This window comes from Archocentrus centrarchus, chromosome 12 (genome assembly GCF_007364275.1).
Source record: "Archocentrus centrarchus isolate MPI-CPG fArcCen1 chromosome 12, fArcCen1, whole genome shotgun sequence".
Lineage (NCBI taxonomy): Eukaryota > Metazoa > Chordata > Actinopteri > Cichliformes > Cichlidae > Archocentrus > Archocentrus centrarchus.
In genome coordinates, this window is record NC_044357.1 from 25459784 (window position 1) to 25479709 (window position 19926).

General features: G+C 43.5%; 1 protein-coding gene across 2 annotated transcripts; it reads right to left on the bottom strand.

Moving 5' to 3' along the window:
- Positions 1 to 8855: 8855 nt before the first annotated feature.
- Positions 8856 to 11449, bottom strand: ier5l (immediate early response 5-like). 2 transcript variants are annotated; one of them, XM_030742037.1, is made up of 2 exons: positions 10438 to 11449; positions 8856 to 9159 (listed from the first exon to the last, which is right to left on the bottom strand). In XM_030742037.1, the coding sequence occupies exons 1-2, from the start codon at positions 11270 to 11272 to the stop codon at positions 9131 to 9133; spliced, it is 864 nt and encodes a 287-aa protein (XP_030597897.1). In that variant the 5' UTR covers positions 11273 to 11449; the 3' UTR covers positions 8856 to 9130. The 2 variants fall into 2 exon arrangements, with proteins under 2 accessions (XP_030597897.1, XP_030597896.1); XM_030742036.1 differs by having other exon boundaries at positions 8856 to 11449.
- Between the last annotated feature and the right edge of the window lie 8477 nt (positions 11450 to 19926).

The following is a 19926-nucleotide window of genomic DNA, read 5'->3' on the forward strand; positions in this document are numbered from 1 at the left end:
CCAGCAGAGAGTGTGACCCTGAGTGAAACTGATTTATAGCAGTAATTACAATATAATAATAAAAGCAATAATTGTGAGAGCTTCCTGACGTTTGTACTGAAACACAAACTGGTCCACAGAAAAACCCACCATTAAAAAACCAGCTGAAAGCCGAGCACACGTTTGTTCATGTTAGCAGCCTGAACACGTTGCTCATGTTAGACCAACCTCCTGCTCTCTGCTCGTGGCTGTGAGGACGAACTGAGGCGCTTCCTGTCGTCTGACAGTCACACCTGCAGAGACAGAGGGGCGTTTTCTGGTGTCTGTCGTGTTCAGGTGAAACATCTGACCTGCTGCTGCTGCTGTTTGGAAACACGGACAGCTTCACGAGGCCTGAATCGATCGTTCAGCCGTTTTAGTGCAGCTTGATAAATTCTGCAGCAGCAGAAATGTGAAGCAAAGAGAGGCTGGATTTCACGGCCTCATTAGGAGGAATGTTTGGAATGGGACAGCTGCATCGACCCGTTCTGACATGTTTGGGCTTGAAATGTGGTCGAGCATGGAGGCAGTTTCTGAAATGGGATGCAGCTGCAGACTGAAGGTGGGGACGAGCAGGAACCAAATATCCAAGAAGCCCATTGTTCTGCATTTTAAAGCCTTTGTCTCCCGGTTTGAGTCTCCTGCTTCACACACTGCAGTATTTTACTGTAGAGCACTCATGATAATCTCTAAAATAAGAATCATTTTCTTCCACTTGTGTGTGTATAATAGTATAATTAATATAGAAAGTATATATGTGTTATATTCATTTCTTACATATACATTTTATACTTGTATAATATTTTAATAATTTTATTTACTTATGTAAATTTAATGTTTTGGACACATATTTTACTTTTATTTCCATCCATTCTCTTCCACTTATCCTATTCAGGGTCGTGGGGGGGGTGGAGCCTATCCCAGCTGATATAGGGTGAGAGGCAGGGTACACCTGTACAGGTCACCAGCCTGTCACAGGGCCAACACAGAAGGACCGACAACCATCCACACCTATGGGCAGTTTAGAGATTAGCCTAACCCCAGTAAGTGCATGTGTTTGGACTGTGGGAGGAAACCCACGCAGAGAACATGCAAACTCCACACTGGGCCTCGAACCCAGGCCTTCCAGATGGTATTCTAACTGGGAGGCAGCAGTGCTAACCACCACGCCACCATTATGGGTAATTTATGTAACTTCATTTTGGTTTTTTTATTTAAATACAAATCATGTTTTTTTTCACTTTGGTAGAGTTTATACCTATAACCCCCTCTCCACACACACACCACACACACACACACACACAACACACACACACACACACACACCCTGAAACCATGTTTTTTTTTTTTTAGCATATTTCACCTACCTTTTTTATTTCTTTTTTAAACATACTTGTGTACACTTTACTTTTTTAAAGTATTATACAATTTTAGTATATTTATTTTGTTTATTTTTTGAAATTGGTATTTTTCAAAATGTTGGTAAATTTTTATTACAATACTTCAAATATTTAAAAAAAAAAAATCAAATAACTTAATAAAAATCTTCATTTTCACGAATGTCCGCTCGACACTTTGGTTTACGTTCTTGCTCCATAAACCAGTCTACCAACAAGCTGCCATTTTAGCACAACCGGGCCATCATCAAAGTTTTGATTTAATAAAAACGTCCATTCTGAATCATCTTTATGTGTTTTTATTTTATTTTTCATCCATGTGGGCGTGGCCTGTCTGCAGCCTGGTCACTTTTAATTATCAAATGTAAACGAGTTTGGTCACCGCCTCGTTTTCAGTGCAGAATAACGTCCATCAGTCTGACGCTGAAACGAGGACGTGACCTGTTTGTTGTAATGTCAAAATGTGACTGTCATCAATATGCAGCATTAAGTATGCACGGGGGCGTGGTCTGCTTTTTCATTCTAATTTATGGTAATGAGGGTGGAGTCCAGTTGTCTTACAGAGAATGTGAAACAAAGCGTTTCACCCTGGGATGTAAATACAGGCGTGGTTGATTTTTTTTTTTTTATTATTATTATTATTATTATTATATATGCAGATAAGAGATCATAGCCTAGTTTAAGTTTTCTTATAGAAAGTATAAATATTTAGCTGGTTATGGTTTATTTTTATCATAGAGCAGTTATTCTATTCAGTCATTTTAAAATAAGTCAGTTGAAAAACTACTGAGATGAAAGTCCTTCACCTCTATCTCACAGATAATATCCCCAAATATTAACAAATAAATCCCTTCATTAACACATGAGGCTGGTTTCAGTCACATGTATCTGATATTATTCCAGCTGGTTCATGTAAACAAGGAGTCTTCTTCATACATCAGAGTTAGTCATGGAGTCCCACAGGGTTCTGTTATGGGGCCGATACTTTTTATGTTATACTTGTCTTCATTAGACAATATTAGAAAACACACACAGATGATACGGAGACACTAATTAGTTAAACTGCAGACGTGTTACAGACACAAAGGCCATCACATGTATTTGCTAAATTCAGACAAACTGAGGTTCCTGTATTTAGAAACATGGTGTCCAACCAGATCCCGTCTCTGGGCGGGTCTGTCTCTCTCTTTGACAGGATATGTCCTTCAACACTCTCATTAAACAAACTGCTACATGACCATGGTCTGTGAGTTTAGGCCGTGGCTAGGTTGTTGCTGGGCAACATGATGAAGTCATAATTCTTCCAGAAGCACATCTGTGAGGTCAGACACTGATGTTGGAGGCCTGGCTCACAGTCTCCGCTCTAATCCATCCCAAAGGTGTTCTATCAGGCTGAGGTCAGGACTCTGCAGGCCAGTCAAGTTCTTCCACACCAAACTGGCTCATCCATGTCTTTATGAAAACTGGTCCATATATCATCCAAGAGGAAGGGGCCATCCCCAAACTGTTCCCCCAGAGTTGGGAGCATCAAATTGTCCCAAATGTGTTTCACAAATTCTTCTAATTCTTTCACTCATGTTTGTAGAAGCAGTCTGCATGCTTGGTTTATACACCTGTGGCCATGGAAGGGACTGGAACACCTGAACTCAATGATTGGGATGGTGAGTGAAGACTTTTGTCAGTGTAGTGTAGGCAAAAACTTTCTGGGGTTTTGCTTCCTCCGTGCTGGATGAGAGCGAGGCCGAGGGTGAATGCTGTTAGAATAAAATAGGACTGCTGCATCGTGCTGATCCATCTTTTAGCTGCTCCAGCCTTCATGTGCAGCTTCTCTCTGCTGTTACCTCTGTTCTGCATGTGTGTCCAGCTGGTTCCAGATCTGTTCCTACTGGTCCTCCAACCAGTGTTTTATTGTCTGTTGTTTCTCGGCTCTCTTCTTTCTTTCTTTGCCCCCCCACCCCCAATCCGGTGGCGGCAGATGGCCGACCTCCCCGAGCCTGGACCTGCAGGACATTTCTTCCTGTGAAGAGTTTTTTTTCCTCCTTGCTGTAATCAAGTATTCCTCTGACCCACCTTCACTGTTAGAAGACACATTTTTGAGCCATGATAATATCTGAGTCTGATTAAGAAGGTGACACAGCTTATTAAGTTTAAATTATCAACATGACTAACAGGTTATATATTTTATATGTGACTGCTCTGCAGTGGGCTGTTTATGATTATTTCATGCTCTCAGTGCATTAACACAATGCTGCTGTCATGTGTTCTGACAGCTGATTTCCTGCAGGTGTGTTTGGGACTCCAGATTGACCTGCAGACTCCACGACTGGATTCTGCAGAACTGAACAATATAAAATAAAAATGCCGAGGCCAAACATCAAAAGTTGCCATGGCGCCACGACCACATACTGCAACAAAAGTTTTGAAATTTAGTATTTTTAGTATTCAATTAAATCTGAAGGGGGGGGGGGGTTGCTAAAGTACAAACACCCCCAAAACAGACCAAAAATCATTTTGTAGTTTGGTTCATGGCTCAACGGAGATGATCATCAGGAACTCATCTCCAGCTGAGGACCAGCAGACTCTCCTGCCATACTCAGAAAACTGGTCCATATATCATCCAAGAGACCACACTGATGTTCATCTACGTGCTGGCCGAGCCTCCCGACACCGGAGTCCAGAAAGACCTGAAGGTTAGGTCTTTCTGGACTGGTTAGATCAGGACTATCATGTCGATCAGACATGAACAAAATCGCCTTCCACGGCTGTTTCAGAAGGATCTGGAACATCTTCCAGCCAAAAAAAGTCTCAAGCGAGGACCTTTGAAAGAAAACAGCTGTAACTCAAAAAAGGTGAGGAGGCTGAGATGGCTCAGCCTCGTTCTGAGGACACCCTCGGATGGATTTCCAAAAGCTGCCTTGACCTGGACCGCTGCAAGCCTAAGGTGAGCAGTCAGAGGAAGCTCCAACCCCAGGAGCACATCCAGAGGATTTAAACCTCCGGCAGCCACAAGTCCCAACAGGGGGAACGGGATCCAGGAGGTGTTAGGTCTCTGTGTCCATCCCAGGATGTTCGATGGACCAAGTTTGATGCTGCACGTGTGTGAGACACAGAAATGGTGCTTCAGAGGTTATTAGGGTTCATCGCACTAACATCAAACTAGATGTGATTTTTTTTTTAACTAAAATAAAAAACAAAAACTAGATTTTTGAAAAGCGTGATACTCACATGTGACCGCCATACATCAATAATTAAAAAGGCTAAAACTATCATAGCTAACATTTCAGACAATAAAAACTGAAGTGAGGAGTAAACGCGCTCTGGAAACGGAGGAAAAATAAAACTGTAACAACTCTGGACCCACAAACTACGTAAATACATAAAAAGTTTTTTAGTTTAATGAATGAGTTGTAAAAATGTTTGTAACTGTTGTGTAATTAGTAAAAATTGTCATTAAATCTTCACTTTACAAACAGACTCAGTGAAAGAAACCCTGTGATTGTTGTTCATGGATAAATCCCACAGTTTACTGAGATGTGATCAGTCAGAGCACACACTGAGTTTAGCTCAGTCTGGTCCTGGTCCTGATCTACATCAGAACCTGGTAACAAAAAGCCCCCCGTGACCCCACCCCCACCCCCAAGGCTCCCGCCCCCCTCCCTCCCATCATGCAACCTGTCTGACCTGTACGGTCACTGCTGCCCCCCTCCTCCCAGCACACCTATTCCCTACAGTCCACCTCCTCCCCCCCCTTTTCACCCCTTCTGCTGTCACATGTGGCCTCCTCCCCCCTCTGTAGACCCCCCAGCACATCAAACCCTTTCTCCTGACAAAGCCTCCCTCCCCCCTCAGTGCTGCCTCTGTTATCTTCCCCTCCTCCCCATCCCTCTTCTTCTTCTTTATCCAGCACCCCCACACAACAACAACCCCCCCCCCCCCCCCAACACCTGGTATTGTCCTTTCTGGTGAACCAGGTGACCAGAAAACTGAGATTAGTGAAGCGTTTTTTAATTTCTGTTTTTACTGGGAATACGTCCTCATTTTTCTATTATTTCTATTGTTTCATAATTAAAAAGCAGATTTTTATACATGTTGTTGCAGAACGATAAACTCAAAATGCATGAAATAACTTTATTTAAACATCAGTGTGTGTGTGTGTGTGTGTGTGTGTGTAGGTGTCAGTCTTTCCTACTCCAGATGGAGGAGCTGTGCATGCAGCAGAAAACAAAAGCAGTCGGTCTGCAGCCGCAGAGGTCTGAGCCGTGACGTGTCCTGTTATCGTTTCATGGTTTTTATTTCGTTTTGAATCGTGCATCGGTGCAGTGGGCAGATGCTTTCTGTAAATAAATCCCCCTGCTTCCAATTTCCACATAATTACACAGTGCATTATCCACGTTGCCTCATCACCTCCATTACAGCCTACCTACTGCAAGTTATTATGGGTAGCGGCGGCTGGAAAAAGCCTGCAGAGCTGGAGCGGCAGCAGCAGTAAGCGATGGATGTGATGTGCTGGGAAGGAGCGATGCCTCACTCTGATGTGAGGCAGGGGAAAAAAAGCGAGGCAGCCGGGAAGAGGGAGGAGGAGGAGGAGGAGGTGGAAAAAGAGGAGGAGGAGGGTGTCGAGGTCTGTAGTGATGGAGGAGGGAGGGTCAGCCCGAGGTGGCTCTGCTCTGCATACACAGCCCCGCTGATATCTTCATTCATTGATTTTAAAGAACACCACCAAGTGGCACAGAGCAGAGATAACAGGACTCAAAGTTTTTGGGTTTTTCTGGGGGAGGAATTCACAGGCTGACATGTGAAGTGTGGGCTATGGCAGAAGCAGTGCATCATGGGAGCAGGAGGCAAAATAGATAGTTTAGCTCACTGATGATTCATTATTGTGACGAATCGGACAGAAATGTAAAAATTAAATTATAATCTGAGAAAACCTTCATACTGTACGTGCAGCTCCTCCAACGACCCGGATGTTCTTGCTCTTAGCTGTTATTTTATATTTAGGGGATTTAATATTGTATAATATAATGAAAAGAATACATTAAAACATATTTAACTTCAGCCATTAATACTGATACATGCAGATGAAACCCCGGCAGAGCACGTTTGTAATTGTAAACCAGAATATTTTACAGTGTTAACGCCCATGCTGGGGGTGAAACTGCCGTAATTCATGTTAAATAAATGACTGTAACCAAATCAGTCATTGGTTTTATTAAAAACTGCTGTTAGAGCTGAGCTAAACACAGAGACTGCAGGCAGAGAAAAAGCTGCCCACATCCACCAACAGCATTCATGTAGTTCAGAGAGCAACATTATAACTCTACTTTTATTTAATCAGTGTAAAAGACACAATATTCAATTAGTAGCTTATTATTATATGAGATTTACTCTATTTGAGCACTCAAACTGCAACAGGTTCAGTATTTTGCCCACAGATGTTTCAGCATGTAGACCACAGGAGCAGGAATCAAACCGCCAACCTTCTGATTGGGAGATGTCCGCTCTGCCTCCTGAACTCCAGCCTCCCTCACGCCTGTCTGGATGGACTTTATGGGCCCGTTATGCTCGCTGCATCGGTCACTTCACACACAAACAGTGACGTTGGCCCATTTGTCCCAGCGCTGAGGTCACGAGTACTTGCTGCAGTATTCCCCTGAAGGATACGTGCTGCCACATCATGCTGTCCCAGTCCATCTCCCTCCCCCCTCACTCCTGACAAGACAAGAGATACTTAAACTCCTCCCCCTGGGGCACTAACCTGTCCCGGACCCGGAGTAGGCACTCCACCCTTTTCCAGCTGAGAACCACGGTCTGACAGTTGGAGGTGCTGATTCTCATTCCTGCTGCTTGACCCTCAGCTGTGAGCCGCTCCAGTGCGAGCTGAAGGTCACGACCTGATGAAACCAATAGGACCACATTGTCTGCAAAGATGAGATCCTGAGGCCACCAAAGTGGAGCCCTCCCTCCGCCTGTCTACACCTTCTGTCCATAAAAATTATGAACAGAATGGTGACAAAGGGCAGCGCTGCTGGAGTCCAGCACCCACAGGAAACGAGTCCAGCAGTACAGACCGAGGTGTTACTGCAGCTGTACAGGGACCGAAGGCCCAGTAACAACAGTCGAACGCCTTCTCCAAGTCCACAAACACATGCAGTCTGGACGGGCAAACTCCCACCCACACTCAGACGTCCTTGAGAGGATAAGGAGCTGATCCAGCGTTCCACGACGAAAACCGTACTGTTCCTCCAAATCCGAGGTTCCACTAACTTCCTCTACAGAAGGCGTGTCAGTGGGATGGAGGAGATCCTCAAAGGGTTCCTTCATACCTTCAGCGTCCCACCATCACTGCCCCCCCTCCTGCTGTCTGACGGTTTGCCAGAATAACTTTGAGGACGACTGAAAGTCTCGTTCCACGATCTTAATAAACTCCTCCCACACCTGAGCTTTAGCATCAGCCAGAAATCACTTCTGTTTTTTTTAGTTTTTCCTTTTCAAACTAGAACATCAACACTTATAATCTGTGAATAATCTGTGTATAATCTGTGAATAATCTGTGTATAATCTGTGTATAATCTGTGATCACTCATATATCATTAGGATGAAGGTTAAAGCTCGTGTCTTCAGCTCCAGTGGAAGGAGCATCTGAAGAGCTGACAAACATTCAGAGGTCACAGCTGTCCTAAACAAAGTGCAGTTTGCACCAATTTATAATTGATTGGTTTTTAAAAATAAAAGCAACAGTTTGAAGTTCGGGGAAAACGATAATGCTAATTTAGAGCCGACTTTCATTTCCGGTATATTTGACCCTAAATCCACGATCCAGTCAGCTTCATGGTATTCACCTTAAATCCAAGAGGTCCCAGTCTAACCGTAACCTCACTGTGGTTCTGTTTTCATTTTAAGGGTACAAAGGTTAAAGTTTAATCACCTATAATTATAAAAAATCCAGACTCGATGCAGTCACGGACTTACACCTGTGACCTATTAACACACATAACTGTGTGTCTGCTGCTGTGTTGTTGTTGTTCCACCAACACTGTAATGCTGCTCCAGGAAGTGTTGTTGCAACTGACCAAACACGCTGCTGTGATGTCATCGCTTTGCAATTCGGGGGTGGGAGCACCGGAAAAGTACTGAAGAGCGGCTCGCGTGGCGGTGGGAGCAACGTGCTGGATGTAAGGGGTCGAACCGGGCTCGGTGTCCGACGTGAAACCGAAATCGGTGTCGGGCTGTGACGTTTTTAGACTCACGTATTTCCTGCTTTTGTTCAGCGGCGGTTTGGCTCCGTTTACATGACTGAACCTGTTGGTTGGGTCTGAGCGCGGATGGAAAGCCCCGCCGCTCCCATGAGCGGCAGCAGCGGCCCTGAAGCTGCTTTAACAGGTTAACAGAAACCTATAAAAGTGTGTTATTAATAATGTAAAGCTGTCAGTAAACACAAACTTTCAGGTTTTCATTTTTTATTAAGATTATAAATTTTAACAAATATTTTCTGAACAGTTTTACCCGGTGATATACAATTTATTAAGCACAAAAATACAAGAATAACAACAAAATATGTAGAGAATGGCTGAGTACTCTCTTTATTTTGGTACACATAGTGCTCATAAAGCTAACGCATGGATTCTCAGGTTATGGCTAAAAACATGAGTTTGCCTTTTTAAACAAAAGGACTAAAATCACTTTCTTTTATTCATTTATTTCATTTTTTTTTTTTTTTACAAAGTGAAACTCACAAAACCAAAGCTGGAATCATGAATCGCTGTGAAAGGCTTTGAGCAACAACCATGATTAAGAAAACAATGTCAGACTGTCAGAGATGAGCCGGACTGTTTACTATCACACGCTGAGGGGGGTGCAGGTGGAGGTGGAGGGGTGGAGGTGCAGAGACGACCACGTGGAGTAAAGTGTTGGCGCTCCGTGGAGTGAAACAAGCTGCTTCACAGTCCGTGTACCTTCAAGAGTGTTCGGGATGCTTCACGTGACCGTGAGCTGCTCGGACTGTGCAAGAGCAGAGTGAGAGTCTGAGGACGGGAGAGGACAGCAGAGACATTCAGTCACTTCCAATGTTACCCTCAGTTCATGACGATAGCTAGCAGTACTGTGCACTGGATTTAAGGCAACTGATCCATGCAGTCAGATTGGAGAAAAGCCTGCACATGACACCAACAACTCTCCCTCCTCTCCCTGTCAAAAAAAACTATTATCATTAAATTGCTCATTTAATAAATAGCTTTTCTTTTTCCTTGCAAAAATAAAGTCGATTTAGGCGCTGCAGGGGGAGAGCGGGCTCAGCTGGAACGCCTCCATTTCCTCCAATTAGAAGCATTGTTATTGATTTCTAAGACACAAGTGTGCTTTGAGGTATAATTCAGTTGGAGTTGTTGTTGTTGAGCACATGGGATTTTATTATGGCTGACACTGGGAGTGGGTGGGAAGGGCAGCTGTAACAATTGGAAAGTTTCTTTGCCCAATTGGAATATTTTGTAAGTAGAAGCTGAGCCCTAAATTCTCCCATAAGGACCCAAATTTCTGCAACTTTGTCTCCACAAAATAAGAATTTATTTGCTCAACTGTCAGGAAAGAAGCAAATCTTTAATAAAAATCTGACAGTTGTTGAGAATCCAGTTTTTAGCAGCATCACTAGGAAGATAAGTGCTAAAACTGAGCCCCACTCCCCTCCCCTCTGTATTTACCATGTTCCCACAAAGTCCCCACTCTCTGCAACCCTGTGAGGACGTTTTTGATGTGACCATGCCATGTTTCTAAAGGTGCAAAAACTTCCACAAATTACACTTTTTCTCTTTTTTTTTTGTAAACTTTCTTGGACCTCGGCGTCCTAGGACGCGCTGTAGAACCCTCTAGAACGATTAAACTTTTAAGCAAAGTGTCCCCCAAACAGAAGCTGGGTGCAGCAGACAGTCCCGTTCCAGCTGAGCCCGCTCTCCCCTCCCAAATAAAACCATTCAAAACGCGACGATGGCCCGGGTCCACGCTCCCAGGCTGGCTAGGGCTTGTTTGCTACAGATCTGCTCCAAGTCCGCCTGCCTGCTCAGCAGCCCCGAAAACCCCGAGCCGAAGATGGAGATCAGGTTGGAGATGTTGGAAGTGTCCGTATAGTCCGGGGCAGAGTAGGAGCAGTCCTCGCGTTTCGCACGTTTGCGAGCCGCTGTGAAATCCGGCGCTTCCTCCGCGTCCGACGCGCAGCAGCCGAACTCAACCTTCCGCTTCTTGGCCGAGGACTGCGCGCCCTGGCCACACTGGAGCGCGTCGCAACAGCAGTCCTGGTGGAGGTAGCCGTTCTCCACCGTGGTCACCACATGCGTGTCCAAATCCAGCACTGTGGTTTTGTTGCAGTGCGCGCTGCTGTTTGCGGGAAACTGGTCACAGTGCGGCGCGGGGGGAGCCTCCATGCAGCAGCTCCGGTAGTAGGACGGCTCCGGCTCTTTGCCGACGTCCTCCAGAAGACAGCACCCGGAGAGACCGCCTGGTGTCCGGCAGTGCGCCGCCGGCTGCACCGCGCCTCTGTGGCACGGAGAGCCGCACACGCTCACCTCTTCTCCGCAGCAAGCTGCCCGCGCCTGCTCCTCGTCCTCCGCGTCCTCCGCCTCCAGATCCAGCGGGTTGAGCTCCTGGATCTCGTTGCAGACCGTCATCACCTCCTCGTACTGCTGCATCCTGTAGATCTCTGCGTATTTCTCCTTGATGTAGACCTGCCTGGCGTTCCTCAGCACATAGGAAACCAGCAGGTTTTTGTGCAGCTTGATCCCCCCTCTCTGCGTCCTAGAGTTGTGGATCTTCATTAAGGAAATAGAGATCAGGCTCTGCGCGTCCACGGCGCACTCCATGGTGTTGATCATCGTTTCGTTCCCCCGGTCCACCTCCAGCTCCTCACCGGGAGAGAGAAACCGACTTTCAGCTATCTCAAAGGGGCTCGTTTTGTTCGAGGAAAAAGGTTCAAGTCAGCGCTGTGGAGAAACATTGGACACAAAGATCCGCCTCCCTCTGAAAGCCAGCAATCATTTGCAGATGCCCTGAAACCAGAATGTATTTATAGCCAAGAATAGAGCCCGCCCACTTCTGCGGGAGCGAATCAGCTGCCTGGAATCTGCGGAGTGACAAGCGCGAGCTCTGGAAATATGTCGCTGCCGACCAATCAGCTTCGGGCGGTTCCTCTGTACTATTCAAATTCCACCCAGGCTGTCTAACAGGAATGTCCTCATTTCAGCTGCCTGTAGCTGCGACTCCCCAAAACCAGCCAGTCTCTGAGGAAGCTACAACTTCCAGCCCAGGTTTAAAAGTGTAAACTAACTACTTTGTTTTAAGTAGCTGAAGCTTAAATATGGAGCTAAGTTTGTCACTGCATCATAAAAATTAAAAATAAATGAATTAAAAAACAAAAGAAAAGAAAAAAGTCAAATAACAGCAGGTCAAATTTCTCACAGAAAAAATGACAACTTACATCCAAAAATGAGTTTTAATTCTTATCAGTGGATTCAAATTTAAAACGAATATTTTTAGAGTAAAATTAATATTCTGAGTGCTGCCGCACTGAGGCTGTCAGTGATGAGCAGGAGTGTGTGTGTGTGTGTGTGTGTGTGTGTGTGGGTGTGTGAGGGGGGGGGGGGGGCGTCAGTTTGTCTTATTAACACAACAGCTGCAAAATTTGAGCATTCAGGGGAAAAAAAATAAAAAACAAAAACTTGCTTCATTCACAAATGTTTGCTAACTTGGCTTACAGCATCCACGCTGACAGTCTGGCTTCCTGTGACGAATCCACGACGACGCGGATTTAATTCCCGTTTTTAAACCAAAGAAATAATCCCATAGACTGAAAATAAAAGATGGACATAACCACCATGACGTCACCCACTGACCTGTGGACATTTTACATTTTGGAGCTTCAGCTTTGTTTGTTTTTTGGAGCCGTGTTTGGATGAAAGGGTGGAGGTCTCGGTTAGTATAACAGTGCAATACACAAACACAGACACTTGCTAATTAATGCTAAGTAGCATCCAAATAATGATGGACTGTTAGTACAATGAACTGCACAACAAGTCACATTATTTTTGAGATAATTACATTGAAAATGCTCCAAAAGGCTCCAGCAGAGTAAATGTGGTTCAGATCAGGCGGAGCCCAGCAGACAGCTAGCATGTTTCCACACATGCTAACTTGAATCTTTTCCAGTATCCAAATGATTCAATTATAAATAAAAATAGTTTCACCCTTCATAACACCCCATAGAGCTGTTATGAAGGGTGAAACTATCATAGAAACCAAAAGCTTTTCTTCTGCTGGACTTTCCAACATGACAGACTGTTGGACCAACCCCAAGTGGACAATCGAGGAACTGCAGCTTTTAGTTCTTCTTTGTCAGCTTGAGGACTGCTGAGCTGTGGGGATGCTGTTCCCTCTACAGTGCTGGGTGGAGGCAGAAATTAGTGATGAACCCATTTTTTTTTTTATTGTTATATAAGTTTCTATTTGTTCCAGAGAAATGAAGAAATTTGCACAGCTGTCCAGTCAGTGTCTTTTATTTGGTATTTGGCTGGTATTTGTGCACAGGTATCAGTAAAGCCTGGTTTAACTGACTCTGTGGGCAGAAATCAGGCCTCGGTCAGCTGCAGGAATATTCAGCTCTGCACAACATTTAATGACGACAGGAGGTTTCACAGGCAATAATACGACTCTTAGATATTTGTGGCTGGAAGGAGATCTGCAGTGCATTTGTGCTGCAAACTGAAAGCGCACAGTTGGGTTTAGTCATTATGAGTAGGCAGAGAAAAGAGCACAACACAGGCTTCTGCAGTAATCATGCACTATTTCATGTCTGACTCAAGCTTGTCCTGCACAAGAATTTCCATTTTATAGATGCAGTAAAAGCACTGTGCCTGCAAACTGGCGCAGAAATACCCGATGGCCACTAGATGGTGGCTCCCCAAATCCTCCCGGCTGCACAGGAGTCCTGTCAAAAAGCCCCAGCATCTTTCTGTAATAGACAGGCAGCGCTTCCTGCTGCTCTTTCTAGTGGAAATCTGAGAGCGATTGTGCACCGAGGCCTAAACAGACGTATGTTTGCTGATTGATTGCTGGCTGAACCTATCACAGTAAACGGTGCTGGATTAAATGTAGCTTCTGAAAAGCCTCTGAAACACTCTGAAACCAAATCAGAACATGACAATCATCTGCCTCCCTGATTGTTTAGACCTCTAGAAGCTGGTGGAACACGGTCTCATTCAAACAGCAGTGAAGTGAGAGAAAACCCACATTGTTCATGTATGAGTGCGAGCAGTCACATTGTGCAGGAGAGCAGCCTCGCAGGGGCCCCTGCAGATTAATTATAGGTTCAAAGCTTGCCATGTGAGTGCAATAACCTGTGTTGAACCTGTAGAGGCCAGTGCAGCACTAGTTTTCTGCCCTGTGTGATTAGTGTTTTGTTACTCTTTCAAATTCCCCCTCTGAGGTGGGACGGCGCTTCCACACAGCCCACAGAGTGCAACCAGATATTTATTCTCACGGCAGAAAGCTTAGAGAGCTCCTCCTGGATGAGCCCAGGACCACGCTGAGGGACGCCTGCTTGTAATGTTCTCTGTGAATGATGAATGCAGTGTCTCACACACACACACACACACACACACACACACACACACACACACACACACACACACACACACACACTCATCTTTTCTTCCAGAGGAGGTAGCTGTTTACAAAGAGGAGCGCGCCCCAGAGGGTCTGCAGCCCTGACACGGCAAAGGTTTCCTTTAGTTTAGTATAAAAACATGAATATGTCCTAAAATAAAGGCTGGATGGAGGCGCTGCAGATTCAACATAATGAAGAAAGAGCATGTGAGGCACATTGAAGTAACGATATGGGGCGCTGCAGATTCAACATAATGAAGAAAGAGCATGTGAGGCACATTGAAGTAACGAGGACAGCTCAGGCATGTTTTTTTTTTTAAATCTGTGAATGATGGCACTGAATACAAATTTAATGACAGCTAAAGAAAAGGACTGAATATGGAACGTGTAAAGCACTGAAATAACATGTTATTACAAGCGGTGCACTGTGAGAGTCCTGAGTTATGAGCCTGCCACCGGAGCAGGAGAGGACATCTGGACCACCAGGGAACTCACTTCATCCAAGTGGAAGCTCTGTGAAGTCTCTGTGTAATACAACACAAATCATAGAGAAGACCATTCTGCTCATTTCTCCACTAAAGGAGCTCTGCACAAGTCACACTTCAAAGATATCCTCATTCATCCCATTTAAACCAGCTTTCTTCTGATTGGTTGCCCCTCTTAAACAAAGAATTTGAGGTTGGTGGGGCTTCTGTGCTCATTGTTCTGTGCTTAAACTTGATGTAGCCACCTTAAACCTGCATTTATTTTAATGGCCAGCAGGGGGGCCTCGGCAAAAAAAAAGTAGCCTTTGATCGTGCAGGGTTACAGACATGATTTTAACCCGAACCAAGAAGTTTTTAGGCAGCCACGCCTTCAACCCACAGACATACAAATGGACGTACCTTCCATTATTTCTAATGGCCACCAGGGGGCGACTCCTGTGTTCGCAATAAGAAATGTTAATCTATGACCTTAGCAAACTATGGAAGCTTATTTCCACCACTCCCATAATTAAGTCAAAACTTTGGGTTATTATCACAAAATTTTGACTTAATAACTCAAAAATTTTGAGTTCTTTTCTCAGAAGTTTGAGTTAGTCAGTCATAAGATTCCTGACTTGAAATTTTGAGATAACAGCCTGAAATTTTGATTTATGGATAATTTCAAGCTTCCAGAGTAAACACGTTCCCGGTGAGTGTGCGGTCTCCTTTTGCAAAAATCATCAAGAAAAAACCAAACTTCGTCTGTTTCCATCCTCTGTGTACGGAGGCATCACTCTCATTTATCTCTGGGGGATAAATGAGAACTACGGCTGCTGCACAGCAAAGACAGAATATTAACGCATCCACATAAGGTCCACATAAGGTCCTTATGTATCCTTGAGGTACTCTGACCTCATTATTGGAGAATTCGCCCATGTTTAACCACCATCCTGTATACGTGACAGGGAACAAGAAAAAGCAGGAAAGCTCTCCTTTAACAGCATTTCAGCAACATTAGGAAAATGAAGCTCAGATTCCTGCCTGTTTCCGTTCGCTTCAGCAGTCATGCCAGATTCTTACTGCATAAGAAGTCAAAATGCTTATTATTTCCACATGTTACAGTTACAATACTGAAGCGCCTCAGAGCTGAGTTAAACCCGCCTGATTAGTCATCGTATGCTAACAGAGCTTCAAACGCTCGCTGCTCTTCATTCACATCAAAAACTCAAACTCTGCTGCTCTGTGTTCAGATACTCAGTGAAGGATGCACAGAGCACGGGTGGAGGTTTGGTTTCAGCTATTTGTGCCTGTGCTTCATCCAGTGATGATGGATATACCTTTATTTATGCAAAGCGAGCACCAGGCCACATTTCAGTGCTAGATTTAGGTACTAGACTAGAATGCGCTGAGGATTGTGGACATTATTAATCACTTTCAGTTAATTATTCCTAATTTTCCTCATTAAACATGATCCCTGCTGGGTAAACCCATACACACAGACATGATGCAGTGGTTCCAGATGTGAGAGTCTGTGTAAAGAGTCAGTCTAAGATCAGGTGACTTCTTTTGGGGGAAGTAAATGCATGTGTCACCTGTTCAGGTTAATGATAAAATTTTCATTATTATTATTAAAACCCTGGATTTTAATATCACAGCATGTTTCTTAAAACTTCACAATTAAGAATAATTTTAGGAATCATGTTTTTCTCAACTGTGTTACTGTTTCTGACTAAAATCAGGAAAAACGGGAAACATTATCTTTATTATTAATTCAATTCAATTCAGTTTTATTTATATAGCGCCAAATCACAACAAACAGTCGCCTCAAGGCGCTTTGTATCGTGGGTAAAGACCCTACAATAATACAGAGAAAACCCAACAGTCAAAATGACCCCCTATGAGCAGCACTTGGTGACAGTGGGAAGGAAAACTCCCTTTTAACAGGAAGAAACCTCCATCAGAACCAGGCTCAGGGAGGGGGGGTCATCTGCTGAGGGGGGGAGAGAGACAGAGATTAATAATAACTAATGATTAAATACAGAGTGGAGTATAAACAAAGTAAATAAGGTGAATAAAAGAAACCGTGCACTATGGGAAACCCCCAGCAGACTAGGCCTATAGCAGCATAACTAAGGGAGGGTTCAGGGTCACCTGATCCAGCCCTAACTATAAGCTTGATCATAAAGGAAAGTTTTAAGCCTAATCTTAAAAAGAGAGAGGGTGTCTGTCTCCTGAATCCAAGCTGGGAGCTGGTTCCACAGAAGAGGGGCCTGAAAGCTGAAGGCTCTGCCTCCCATTCTACTCTTAAGTATCCTAGGAACCACAAGTAAGCCAGCAGTCTGAGAGCGAAGTGCTCTGTTGGGGTGATATGGGACTATGAGGTCTTTGAGATAAGATGGAGCCTGATTATTGAAGACCTTGTAGGTGAGGAGAAGGATTTTAAATTCGATTCTAGATTTAACAGGGAGCCAATGAAGAGAAGCCAATATGGGAGAAATCTGCTCTCTCTTTCTAGCCCCTGTCAGTACTCTAGCTGCAGCATTTTGGATCAGCTGAAGGCTTTTCAGGGAGCTTTTAGGACAGCCTGATAATAATGAATTACAATAGTTCAGCCTAGAAGTAATAAATGCATGAATTAGCTTTTCAGCATCACTGACTTTTTTGCACAAATGCAAAAAAGCGGTCCTACATATTTGTTTAATATGTGCATTGAAGGACATATTCTGGTCAAAAATGACTCCAAGATTTCTCACAGTGTTACTGGAGGCCAAAGTAATGCCATCCAGAGTAAGTATCTGGTTAGACACCATGTTTCTAAGATTTGTGGGGCCGAGTACAGGAATTTCAGTTTGATCTGAATTTAGAAGCAGGAAAACCTCTCTTATTAATGCATTTGAAATGCATTAATAAGAGAAGCAACAACACTTTTTTTTTTTTTAAATGGGGGACAACAGCCCCAAGTGTGAACAACCGAGCAGACAGGCACAATAATGGAGGTTCAAATGGTAAAATTTAGATTTTAATTAACTGGTAAAAATACAAAAATATTCAAAAAGTCCAAAATACTCTAAAGGAGTCGAGAAACGTAGCTACTCAAAAGGGCCCAACTCAGAGTGAGGTCAGCTAAACATGAACAGGGCTAAAGCCAACAAAGCTCAGCAAAACCAAACAAAAGTTTAGATAAAGATTATACCAAAATTACAGAGGCATTAAAATTAAGGTATTTTCATAACTTAAAGGCAGCTCTCCAAACAGTGACATGATCAAATGAGCAAAAACAGAAAATTAATATTAGTGGAGCAAAAGATAATAAATGGGTAGAAAGGCAGAAACAATGTTACGCAATCATTTAGAGAACAGTGTTGTGTATTGAAGCAAATTAACTAAGCTGAGCTGTGTAACTCTGGCAAACCACCAACCTTCACTCAGAAGCATAAGAAGGCTAATGGCTAATTTAAATGTCCCACTTTACCAATAATAATGGTGCTATCAGCATTATACGTTAGCAAAAATGCTTTATTTAAAAAAATATTGTCAACATCTAGGCAAGTTTACCTGGATCCATTCAGAAGAATGAAAATATCCATTTAAAAAGAAAAAACATTACTTATGGCTGGTCTGGATAAACTCTCTGAATCTGTCCCACTTTACCACCAACAGCTTCCCACCCAATTACAGTTTGGCACAATGGGACAGAACAGGTGACATGTATGTTGCTATCACTTTATCCTGCCCCTGGAGGGGGAATGGGAGATTGTTTTTTGTATGTTTGTGTGTTTGTTAACAAAATTGCAGCAAAACCACCACTCCGATTCATACTGAATTTGCACAATAGATGGCCAGTGACCCTTAGATCACCTTGTTAGTTTTTACCATATGTGGGTCAATATGTACCGTGTGTTATCCTGCCTTTGGTCCTCTGGAGTCGATGGATGCAGCACATCTGAACAACCTCATTGATTTAAGATGACGTAGTGGCAGGACACAGACTCACTGAGTCTCCGCTTTAACTTTTCAACAGTTACGATCAATAATTTACAGCAAACTTTTCCTGTATATTGTCCTCATGCACGTTTGGTAAAGAAGAAACTGTAACAATGGGATCTTCACCAGCAGGAAGTGCTCGAGGGCAAAAAAATAAATAAAAATCACGACATCCCCTTTCCTATTGGTGGAAAGATACAAAACATCAACCAATCAAAAATTATATGGCAACATGTGGCATCTGGTTGCCCAGGAACAGGCGAAAGTTGTGAGAGTGACGGAGGTGAAAGACAAACATCGATGTTGATGGCAAGTTTTGGAATTTGAGAGGTTTTAGTGTGCTTGGCGTGTGTAGTTAGTGTGTTTAGTGTGTTGTGTAGTCATGGACGAGGCAGATGCTGCCAAAAAGCCACCAAAGGCAGACTCAGATGTAAATGCTGTCTCCAGGTGTGCAGCAGGAGGAGGGACACACCTGGAAGTGTCAGACCTGAAATGGCGCCCTCTGTCTGTGGTGGACATAAACTGTTTTTTGGAGTGGCACAAATAATTTGTGCAGCACCTTATTGTGACACCTGATTGTTCTGTAATGTACAAAAAAAATGCCTGAGGCATTGCCTGCATTTTAATGTAAAAAGTTGTATATAAATATGTTGTTTCCTAAGAAGATTTTGAAAATTACAACTTATATTTTCATTTTAAGTTGTAAAAATTAAAGGTAAAATCAAAAGTAGTCAAAAACAGCCCTCCACAGAGGGAAAAATCCTCTGATATTCGGTACCCAGTTGTGGAGCGACAGGAATTAGTGTCAAACCAAACATCATCTGGATCCGATGCAGATTCTGGATTTGCAGGCTACTTGAATTTAACATGGGAAACTCTATTTAACAGATATTGTTGGCCACATCTCAGCTGAACAAAGACACATCATCCTCATTTGTTGCAGTAAGAAGCATCTCACTATTTTTTGCATGGACATGTAACATTTGATCAGGATATTGTCCGGATACATGAATATATGACACTAATTTTGACTCTATCAGTCCGATCACTCAGTTCCCCCGTTATCGCCAAGCTGATAAATAACATATTTTTTCATTATAAGAGATAAAGCTAAAAGTTATTTTACTTCAACCTTTTAAACCTTGGAAAATTTTGGGCTTGGATGACAGGACCTGTTATCTCGGTGATTCAGTGTTTGTGAGATGGACAAATCAGCTAAAACGTCTGCCGGGGACGGGTTTGTTCTGCTCTGCACCAGTGTTAATTTCGTTGACGAAATATTTTCATCATAGTTTTCGTCGACGACACTTTTTTTCATGATGATAACGAGACGATAACTAAATAAAAACTACCTAAAAGGATAAAAAGGATAATGAAATTAATTGACACTTTCGTCAACGAATGAAAACGAGATGAAAATG

Excerpts from the sequence above, each read along its gene's own strand:
- ier5l (XM_030742036.1), bottom strand. The coding sequence starts at position 11,272 with ATGATCAACACCATGGAGTGCGCCGTGGACGCGCAGAGCCTGATCTCT.